The 11,484-nt window shown below is 44.2% G+C and overlaps 1 protein-coding gene across 4 annotated transcripts in view; it reads right to left on the bottom strand.

The window, feature by feature from the left end:
* Positions 1-6,469: 6,469 nt before the first annotated feature.
* The window catches only part of CCR3 (C-C motif chemokine receptor 3), a 141,504-nt gene continuing 136,489 nt past the window's right edge, over positions 6,470-11,484 (bottom strand). For 2 of the 4 annotated variants that reach the window (XM_074033764.1, XM_074033765.1), the window contains one exon: positions 6,470-10,951. In XM_074033764.1, the coding sequence (XP_073889865.1) occupies positions 6,845-7,912 (1,068 nt within the window). In that variant the 5' untranslated portion in view covers positions 7,913-10,951 and the 3' untranslated portion in view covers positions 6,470-6,844. The remainder of the gene's footprint in view (positions 10,952-11,484) is intronic. The other 2 variants (XM_065540495.2, XM_015445359.4) reach the window with 2 other exon arrangements.

Genomic DNA, 11,484 nt, shown 5'->3' with positions numbered 1-11,484 from the left:
ACTCCATTTGATTTGACACTTAAATCTTCCCCGCTTTCCCAGCTCACCCAGCTGGCTGAGGAATAACCACTTGTGGGAGAGAGGAGCGGGGCACAACACTGTCTATCTTTCTCTCTGTCCTGCATTTTGACCCCTCCCCAGCTTGCTAAACATGGATGCTCACCCTCTCACTGTGTGGGAGCTGGGAAGGGAAAAAGGGTTGGTATTAGGAAAGTGTTTGTTTGACTGGTCCTGCCATAAGATGATGTCGCCCTTTCTGGCGCTGGTGGATGTTTACAAGTTAATCATTTCTCTCATGGGCTGCTTCGGTAGAGTCATTGGCGTCATTCCTCGGAATATTCAACATAACTCCTGTGAGTTTTTAAAAAATGCATTTTCCGACTGGGCACGGTGGCTCACGCCAGTAATCCCAGCACTTTGGGAGGCCGAGGCAGGTGGATCGCGAGGTCAGGAGATCAAGACCATCCTGGCTAACACGGTGAAACCCCATCTCTACTAAAAGATACAAAAAATTAGCCGGGCATGGTGGCGGGTGCCTGCTACTCCGGAGGTTGAGGTGGGAGAATGGCAATGAACCCGGGAGGCAGAGCTTGTAGTGAGGCGAGATTGCGCCACTGCACTGCAGCCTGGGTGATAGAGCCAGACTTTGTCTAAAAAAAAAAGAAAAGCATTTTCCCTGGCTGTCAACCTCCCATCATCCCGTCGTTTTGGCAGGCCACTGCATACACATATGCTGTTGGGGTCCACTGGGCAGGACTGGAAATCCTCCAGTCAGCTCTCTGGTATCTGGCCCATGAAAAGAATTCTACATTCTTGGCCAAAATCATCTCTAGAAGTATAGATCCCTCCCAAAGTAATGGCAGTTCTCCTCCACCCCACCCCCAGTGCAACTGGCTGGCCTGTTCCTTGTCTCCAGATTTCCTGGGTGTGAGTCAGATCCTCATGCATGGTGCTTCTTTAACTCTGGTGACTCCTACTGAGCTCTCAGGTGATGCCACTGGCATCACTCTCACCAGGCTTAAGGTGAGAAGAAGGCACCCCTGAATACCAGTAGCCCTCTACAAAGAACTTTTCAAATACCTCCTTAATTTCATCAATCAATCCAATCCCTTTGTCCCCCTTATAAGTGAGTCTCAAGAGTTGTGAAATCTGTTTTTACAATTCCTTTGGAAATTACCTTATAGTCTACTTTGAGATACAGCATCTAAGGAATCCTACTGCCTCAATAAAAACTTCCAATATGATATCTTGGTGCATACTGTTAGTGTTTTGCATTAGTGAGAAGCATTTGACTAATACACAATTGAACCCTATTTTGTTTGCTTTGTATTGCATCCAGACTCAAGGAAAAACTAACCTGGGGACTTAAGTGGCTTGACCACTTCACACCCCAAGTTCTCCCCCTGACAACCCGTTCTTTCTCCTCCTCTCCTCCTCACGGCTGAGGAGAGCCAAGTCCTGTGGATTATCAGGAGTCAGAAACTTCTTCTGTAAAGGACAAAAAAGTAAATATTTTAGGATTTGTGGGCTATACAGTCTCCGTTGCAACTATTCAACTTTCATAGTAGTGCAAAAGCAGCCACAGACAATGCATAAAAAAATGAGCCTGGCAGTGTTCCAGTGACACTCTATTTACAAACAGGCAGTGGGCCAGGTTTGTCCTGCAGGTCCTTGTCCGAGCCCTGGATTAGGTCAGAGACTAGCAAAAGAAGAATGATGACCCTAACTACACTTGGGATTTACCTGGGAAGAAGTGGACAAAAACCTCAGTAAAGCTTTTTTTATAGTCCATAGGCTACAAAGGACCAGAAACTGCTTTGTTCAGGAGATGTGAAGCCTTTAGAATTTTAGCTCTGGAATCTGTAGAACACTTCAGGATCTCAAGCTGGAAAGGACCATCTTCTGAAACAGCAGATTATTATGCTGAACAAAAGGAGGAGGAGTAAAGCAAACAGGGAAGAAAACAGAGAGGCACAATAAAGGGCATCAGTCATTGCCCAATGTCACACTAGGCATCACCACAGCAGGCATCTGTGGGTCACTTTTGTGCCACAGTGCCTTCCAACAAACTGATCCACCTGCCTGGATGCTACTCTCACTCCCACCCTCTGCTTCATGAAAAAACTGTTCTAACACTAGTTCAAATGCGTAGTAAATGCTTTATCTGTCAAGCCTTAACCAAACATGCCCAACTGTCTTCCAATATCCAGCATCTACATCTTGTTGCCCCAGGAATGTTCTCCAAAGCTGGGAAGGCCTCCTGTCCTAGCAAGGCCAGCGGGAAGTGCTGGGGATTAACATTCCCCAGGAGCAATCCTCGGCCAATGACTGGCGGGAATGGATTGTAAATACCCCAACTCCCTCACCCCTCAAATCAGGAGAAGTATGTTGTGCTGTCTCGCAGAATTTCCAAGTGGCTTTAACTCCAGTCACCCCCTGTGAAAAATGGCTGGATAATGTACCCTTGTTCGCATCTTCTCCTCCCTCCCTATTTTACTTCCTCACTTTCCTACTGGAGTTTCCTGCACTTTGTAAATAAACTTTTTTCCCTCAAATCCTTGCTCAGGGTCTGTGCCTGGAGGAACCCCATCTAAGCAGAAAGACACCTTCTCTGTGCACCTTTCTTCAATGTCTCCCTCCTACTATCTGCAGCAGTGTCCTTCAGGCACCCCTCACGTTTCATTACAGCCACAGGAATCAGGTCAGTCTCCTCCACTGAACGGTGAGTGAGTGTTCTAGAAATGGATCTCATTCATATTGCATCACCAGCATTTTCCCTATTGTTGTGCAGTGTTCAGGGCATGTGTTTGAGGGCTACGGGATGCTGGATGCATAGGTAGAGGAGGGGTCAAGAGGCAGATTTGAGAGGCAGATTTGAAGGGGTTAGTGCTGCACCACTACCACATGTGGCCCTTGAAATTTAAATCCTAAGTAATTTAAATTGAATAAAATTTAAAAATTCAGTGCCTTAGCCACCTAAGCCACATTTCAATGCTCAAGTGCTCAATAGTTGCATGTGGCAGGCGGCGATCATATTGGACAGTGCAGATACAGAACATTTCCCTCGGTGTATTTCTATCATTCTTGAACAGAGCTGGGCTGGTGAACAAAGCAGCACACACCAATTCATGATTTGGTTAGGTGAAGTTTAAGTGAATCAAAAAGTTCCGAAAAGCTTCCAAGGGTAAGAGGAGTATGGTGTGAACAAGCAACTCTATCCTGCGCTTGTGGTTACCTAAGGGCAGATGCAACTTCATAATGCGAGAGAGAATCAGTGATGTATAATTCAGTTTTTAAATGATTGTTTTATTTACATTTTGGCTGAACCACAAAAAAGAGAAGTACTTCAAAGTGTCCTAGCCAAATTGAGATTCGTGTTGTGTGGTTTAGAGTGTTCCAGAGTTCACATCCTGTGTCGGCCATGCAGAGCTCTCAGATAGGCATAACAGTGACAAAAGGCCAGGCCACTCACCAGAGGGTGAGGATGGATGGAATGATGGCCAAGAGAATGCACTCCCTTTCTCCAAGCATTGGATTGGGAAGTAGAAAATGTCTTCTGGTCTTTGCGTGGAACTCTCATCTGGGTTGAATTTAAGCATTGGTAATTCCTTTTTAAGGCATAGTCATGAACTCTGGCAGTGGAGGACAAGAGCAGTATTCAATTCAGTCTGATGGTGAGCCCCCTGTGGGCAGCATCCAAGTTGAGACTGAATTGGACATCCCCAGGGAGCTCACCATCAGACTGAATTGGACACCTGTGGATGTGCCCTCGTTTGTTTTCTCAGAACTTAGCTAAGAACATGGTGGATGCTCAGCAAATGTTTGCTGAATAGTAAATGACCAAATGAATGAACAAGACCTGAGTACCCCTTAGTGAACAGTGGGAACCATGCCTGGCCTCACGACCAGTGGAGGTAATGCTGTGGGCTTGTCCACCACTCCTCTTCTCCTTTCTGTTATCATCTATTTTGTAAACTTAGAGCCTCCAGCTCCTAACATTTTAGCAAGATTAGAGTCTACTTGGGCCACAGAGGGGCCTTAGAGATGATTTAATTCAACTTTTTTTATTATATGGATGAGGAAATCAAGGCTAAAGAGGCCAAATAATTTGTGCCAGGTCACAGGATTAATTCATAGCAGGAGGCTTCTAATCTCCTTATGGCTGGTAGGACGTATGCCTACTTCTGAACATCTGCATAGCGGCCTAGTCTTTTATTTTTTATATCATTCTAAGGTTGTATTTATTTTTTGAATGAGTAGTATGTTCCCATGACTGAAAATCCAGAAGGCACAAAAAGTCATACTTCTTTTCCTGTTCTCCAGCCACCCCATATTGGTACTGGTTTCTTTTGTATCCTTAGAGAGGAGGTCTATACATCTACGTACAAAGTAAAACATGTGTGTCTTTTTTTTTTTTTTTTTAAGCATATGATACACTACTTTGCCCTTTGTTTTTTTTTTTTGGTTGTTGTTGTTGTTTGTTTGTTTTGACGACGTCTCGCTCTTGTCACTCAGGCTGAAATGCAGTGGTGCTGTCTCAGCTCATTGCAACCTCGCCTCCCGGGTTCAAGTGATTCTCCTGCCTCAGCCTCCTGAATAGCTGCGATTACAGGTACCCGCCACCACACCTGGCTAATTTTTGTACTTTAGTAAAGACAGGGTTTTGCCGTGTTGGCCAGGATGGTCTCTATCTCCTCATCTCGTGATCCGCTCACCTCGGCCACCCAAAGTGCTGGGATTACAGGCATGAGCCACCGTGCCCAGGCTTGCCCTTTGATTTTTACACTCAATCATATATCACTCCTAGTGCTTTAATTCATCCTTCACGCTGTCTCTTGGTCAAATTCTCCTGAGTGCTCCTGGAACTTCTCTTACCAGCTGCTGATCTTTCCTTGCCTCCACACTTGCACTCACCTCCTAACTCCCTCCTGCATGGTTCTGGGGCCTCCACTCCATGCTCTATGTGTTACCAGACATATCTTCCTGCATTGTTTTTCTCCCCTGCTCTAAACCCTTCCATAGCTCTCCTTGTGTGAAATTTATGGCCCACCCTACCCTGTCCATGCCACCCTCTTGTCCGCAAATGTGCATCTTTGGATGTGCATCTCATCTTTGGATGGGGCATTCTCTTGGGTTAAAGGTGGCTTCTCCCAAATCCTCTCCCTTTCTAAATCCTGCCTTTCTTTCAGATAACTGCTCAAAAGCTACTTCCTCCATGAAATCTTCCTCCCCTCAGGTTCCAGCAAGAAGTAGTTTTTCCCTTCCTGGTCCAGGCCTAGCATTGAGTGTCTAACTCTTTGCACCAGAGTTGTTTGTTTCCATCTTATAACCCCTACTAGACTGAAGGTTTCATAGGGGCAGGGATTGTGCTTGTCTTACACAGTTTTGCATCTTTCACTTAACCTGAAGCAGTGTTTGTGCATCCTGTCTAGATCACCTAACAGATAGGTGAAGGGTGAAGAGGAAGAGCAGGAAGAGCTATTGGACAGACAGCTGGCAAGGCTCACATTGCACAGTCATATGATCTCTACTGAGAGGCACAAGTTAATCAGAAGCTTAGAACTTACTTCCCACAGAAGCCATAACTAGGGAGAACCAAAGGGAATGGGGACCTGGGCCACTCTTACTTTTTTGGGGGGGAGATACTTTTACATCATAAGTTGCATGTTTTCCTCCTTAGGATGTAGCTCACACAAAGTCTTACTCATCTTTGTATCTATCATAGCTTCTAGGGCAGGGTATTAAATACAGGCTCTCAAGAAAAGCTCAACTGAATAAAAACGATGGAGTAGAAAGTCCTACTAAACAAATTGGTTTACGATGAACTGACATATATATGCTGCCCTGGGTGGTGATTATTCTTGGCAGAGCCTAGATCACAAGGGTATTTTACATTTCCTTCTGACACCTAAAATCTGCAATTTCAAGGATGACTCTGGAACATCCAGACATTTTAGCTAGGGCAGTTGTTCTAAAAGTGTGGTTCCAGGACCAGCATCATCAGCATCACCTGAAAACTTGCTAGTGATGCTAGGCACATTCTTGTGTCTCATTCTAGATCCGCTGAATCAGAAACTCTGGGGTGGGGCCCAGCCATCCACGTTTTCACACACCTTCCAGGTGCTTCTGACGACAAGTTTGAGAGCCACTGAGCTACAGGTGTCAAGAGTCTCTGCAGGCCCAACACCTCCCCACTCCATACCCAGGCTACTTCATATTTAGAGTAGGCCCCTGGCCTCCTCAGCAATGCAAGATTGGCATTAAGAGGACAGTGCACAGTTCTCAGGGCTCTGTGAATCACCCATGGGAAATTTTGCCATTCAGTGTGAAGAGGAAATCCACAAACTTTTAAGAATATTTAGAACAGGAATGGCATGCCGTTATGTTGCTTAAGATTATTTATTCACACTAAAAAAGCAAGCCTTTCATTAAGCAGGGAAAGAACTAGGCACACTAGAAAATAAAATAGTTAACTTATTGTATTGTGTGAAAATGTTTTATTTATATCAATAGCTGGCTGAAGTTAACATATAAAATATAAAAACTTTTACGTTTTTGTAGCTATTTAACAGTCAGGTGCATTAAAATGTAGGTAACTCTTCAGAGAAGCAAAGCTCTGCTTTTTAGGGTTGATGATGAGTACACCGCCCAACCCCCGGCCTGTGATAATGACCTTAGGGTACATGCATCTACTGCTACTGCTGTGTGTATATTTCAGTGTCTTCAAGAGCTTCGGTGCTGCACTGGAAGTTTGAAGGACTGTTCAAGAGGTGAGTGTGGAAGACTTAATGTGTTTGCTTCATCTGCTTGGTCCTTCCTCGTTAGGCAATTTTCTGCATCTGACCTAAAACACAATAGAGAGTTCCGGCTCTGCTGTGGACGGAGAGACAGAGCTGGTTCTTTCCAGCTTCTCACTAGGAAGGAATGGGATGTATTTGCCCAGGTGCATGAGCACGTGCCTGTGGAAGAAGTGGCGCAGGTACTTCCGGAACCTCTCTCCAACAAAGGCGTAGATCACTGGGTTCACGCAGCAGTGGGAGTAGGCGATCACCTCCGTCGCCAGCACGAACAGGTCCAGATGCTTGCTCCGTTCACAGTCAAGTCCAAATAAGACGGATTGATAGGTAGAGATAAGGATAGCCACATTGTAGGGTGTCCAGAAAATGAAAAACACAGCCATGATGACAAAAATGAGCCGGATGGCCTTGTACTTTTTTTTACTGGGGCACCTCAGCAGCGTTTTGATGATTCCTGTGTAGCAGATGGCCATAACGAGCAGAGGGAGAGCGAGACACAAGATGGTCATTCTCAGAGTGTGGAAATGCCTCCAGCTATATACTGTATCCTGTGGGTAAATAGCACTGCAAAGAGTCTCTGGAAACAACTCTTCAGTCCCATAGAAAATAAATTCAGGAAGAGCTGCTAGCACTGCCAGGCCCCAGGTGACGATGCTAGTGATGACACCAAAAGTGACAGTCCTGGCTCGAAGGGCAAACACAGCATGGACAATGGCCAGGTACCTGTCAATCGTCAGGAGGATTATGAAAAAGATCTCGCTGTACAAGCCTGTGTGATAAAACCCCGAGAGGACCTTACACATGCCATGGCTGAAGACCCAGTTACGCTCCCTGACATAGTGGATCCAGAACGGAAGGGTGAAGAGGAAGAGCAGGTCCGAAATGGCCAGGTTGAGCAGGTAGATGTTGGTCATAATTCGGAGCCTCCTGTATTTTATGAGGATCATCACCACCACCACGTTGCCCAAGAGGCCCACCATGAACACCAGGGAATACAGCGGGGGCACGAACTGGGCTATCAGTGCTCCGACATCGGCTTTTTCACAGAGCAGGCCCATGTCATCATCGTACCATGTGGGACCAAAGGTCTCAACCGTATCTAGTGAGGTTGTCATTTCACTTCTCCCTGTGATAGAAGAAGAAAAATACAATCCCACAATTAAGCATAATCACCCTTTGTAAAACACAGCAGTTGATTTATTCATGTACTCAACAAAGATGCCACATGTGATAGCAGCCTAGGGATTCTTTAACAGGAATTTCAAAAGGCATATCAGAGGTACCAGGAGAGGGGTTCAGGAAGGAAAGAGCTGAAGCTTTCAAAGTCAGCATGATCCGAGATGGGAAAAGAAACAGAAATGTGGGATGGTGGTGATGAATGGGGATACTGATTTCTGAAAGCATTTGAAGGAAGAAATACAAAACAGGAAAAAACAGGCTGGATAATGATAACAATATAATAATCATTATTATTACTACTGTCTCTTACGGTGTTTTGCATTTTATGTTTTACAGTTTATATATACTTTCAAAATCCTTATCCATTTAAAAGCAAAATATGTATAATAATAATAACAATGATGATTACAATTACAAGTAACTGTGCTTCTCTGGGGCCCCATAATGATGTGCCATTCATTAAAGTTAATGGGGAAATTGAACCCTTGAAGAAATTTAGTAATTTGTTCAAAATCCTCTAACAAGTAAATATAAAATTTGGGCTAGATCTTTAGTCTCTATCTATGTCCATTTCTCCTGTCACTAAATTCAAATGTAGTGATTTTTAAATTTAACTTTTGAAAAATTTGCTACAGACTTGAGGAACAACTGGTTTGTGTGCTCTTAACAGCATTCTTATTCCAAATGGCATAATCCAATCCATAGCAGCTGTGAAAAAAATACACCTTTTGTCTGTTACACCTGTACAAATACAGTAATTAACTATTACAATAATTACAATTATAAGCAGTATTAGTTTAGGTTACTTTCCTTTTCCTGCTCCTAGTGATGCTGAGTTAGGCTGGTAATGTGCCAAAAGCAAACCTCTGGGAGCTTCTCCATCACAAAGGGGTAAGCAGGAGGGGTCAGTCAATGGGATTTCTTATTGGACTCGATATTTCTTAGGCCAGGAGCCCTAAGGCCAATGCCTGCTTTTCTTGAGATTACAGACTTCGGTGGAGAAGGAGGAAAATAGAAAACAGATAAGGCAGGAGTCGTGGAAGGACAGTTAAGCCTGCACTGGTTCCTCAAAGGGCATCCAACTGACTTTCTTCTTTCTAGGAGGAAGGGACAAGGGTGAAGATGTGAATATACAGGCTGATGAGCGTTTCTCGAGGTAAATCTGAGAAATGCTTAATACCTGGGGCCAATGCGAGGAATTGCTTTTGCTTCTTAATAGAATAATTGATCAAATACTGAGGCCCCACATGTTGGGGTTCTATGTGGTCAAAGTCAGTGAGAATAGAGATGGAAATGGAGCCAGTCTTAGCACCTCTCAGCTGGATGCCTTGGACAAGCCCTTAACGCAGAGCCTCCTTTTCTTATATCCAAATTGACGACCATTGGGTCACTAGGGGTTGTTATGAGGATAAATGAGAGTGTATGTGAGTTCACATTTGAAACCAGAAAAAGCTGTAAAACTGGTAGGAACCAGGAATGAAAGAAGGACAATTAGAAGCTATTTCAAATGAAATTAGGAAAAATAGGGTCCCTTGGGTGGAACTTGCTGATCTCTTTTCATGGGTCTGTCCAGGTACATCTCCCACTGATCAACGGCACGCTCCAGGCTTTTGAGGAGGAAAATGGACTTGAGGAACAAATAGTTTGTGTGTGCTCTTATCAGCATTCTTACTCCTAATAGCATAATCCAATCCATAGCAGCTGAGAAAAAAAATACACATTTTGTCAGTTACACATGTACAATCACAGAGAGTGTCCTACACTTCAGCATCTAAAGCAAGAAAGGAACAGAACTGCTTATTCTGGAGAACAAAGGTATAGTAGCCTGTACTCACCATTAATTATTTGTATTTATTTTCCTTTTCTCCAAGAGTGATTTAAAAACAGGTCAAACTTTTAAAAAATTACTTAAGTTTTGCTCAATTTGAGGGTAGTATCTTTAATTCATATGTTATTTCTATAAAATCAACATGCTCAGGATGATAAACCATAGAACCTTTTGGTTTGGGTTTCAGGGCTGCCTGTGAGCTTTTAGCACTAAAGTTCAAAGCTCAAGAAAGCATACAGGTCCTCCAGAGTCAGCAACCAAGTCCTTGATTACTAGCTGAATGGGATCAGAGATAGAAAATCTCATATGGGCAGGGGACTTTGGCTCATGCCTGTAATCCCAGTACTTTGGGAGGCCCAGGTGGGAGGTTCACCTGAGCCCAGGAATTCAAGACCAGCCTGGAAAATGTAGTGAGACCCCGTCTCTACAAAAAATAAAAATAAAAAATTAGCCAGGCATGGTGGCATATACCTGTGGTCCCAACTACTTGGGGGGCTGAGGTGGGAGAATCACTTGAGCTTAGGAGGTTGAGGCTGCAGTGTACTGTGATCACACCACTGTACTCCAGCCTGGGTGACAGAATGAGACCCTGTCTCAAAAATTAAAAAATTAAAAACCTGATATGGTTTTCATCTGTCTACCCAGTCTCAATCAAGATGAATGTTTAGGTATAAAATACTCAAGAGGTTTGAACTAGGCTTTCAAAATGGCCTTTCGCATTTTGGAAAATGATGGGGTAATAGTACATAAGTAAGAACAACAAAAAAGAAGAGCACAAAAACAAAAGTAAAAATCACCCAATCTCCTCATGCAGCATTTCCCACTGTTAACATTTCTCTGTGCAGATACGGATGCCTATGTGCAAGATTTCAGAAAGTGAGGTCAACTAAAATTACTCACAATACAACTCAGCAGTAAAATGTGCAATGATTCTTTAGTCTCCAAACTATTTTGTTCTCTGTTACCAGCTTCTCATCTGCTGGGTAGCAGGAAAAAGGATTCACACATTTTAGTCCAAAGTGGTTTAAACTTCTCTTGATTCATTCATTTGAACAATGATTTTAGATTTTACTCATCCTCTTTATGCTGTCAGCTTATAATTTCAATTTCTTCTCTCAGTGGTCCTTTCTAAGACGGTGGCAGAGATCTGGAGGAAAGGCCAGTACAACTTGAGACACAGGGAAGAGTGAGAAGGGGGTGTTTCTGTCTCCTCTTGGTCCTTGATTTATATGACTGGTGTCTGCTGAGTGGGGGTGATGTGGTCCCAACCCTGAGCCTTTTTCTGGAACCTGCTGTGGTGGTTTGTAGCTAATAGACTCATGAGGTATTCATTCTTAGTCTTCCTTGGTCTGCAATGGAGAGCCCTTTCTGTTACCACTACGTCTCCACCAGGGCCCTGGCCCAGGCTATGTAGCTTTTCCTACACTGGTAGGCACTGAGGCAAGGCTGCTGCTCCTTGACTCCCGCCCATGCCATGAACAAACTGAGGAACTCTCAAGAGTACAAACTAGATCTTTTTTTTCTGCCTGACCACCAACTTAACCGCACTGGCCATTCCATCTGGTAACGAAGTGCTCTGCAGGGAGACATTCCTTGGGGGTCCCCATCTTAGCAGAGAGTGCTCCATGCCCCCTAGGTCTGATGGGGAAGGTAGGGACTCGCAGGTGTGACTGCTTCCTG

The sequence above is a fragment of the Macaca fascicularis genome, chromosome 2 (genome assembly GCF_037993035.2).
Source record: "Macaca fascicularis isolate 582-1 chromosome 2, T2T-MFA8v1.1".
In the NCBI taxonomy this organism is placed as follows: Eukaryota; Metazoa; Chordata; class Mammalia; order Primates; family Cercopithecidae; genus Macaca; species Macaca fascicularis.
This window is presented reverse-complemented; position numbering and strand designations above follow the sequence as displayed.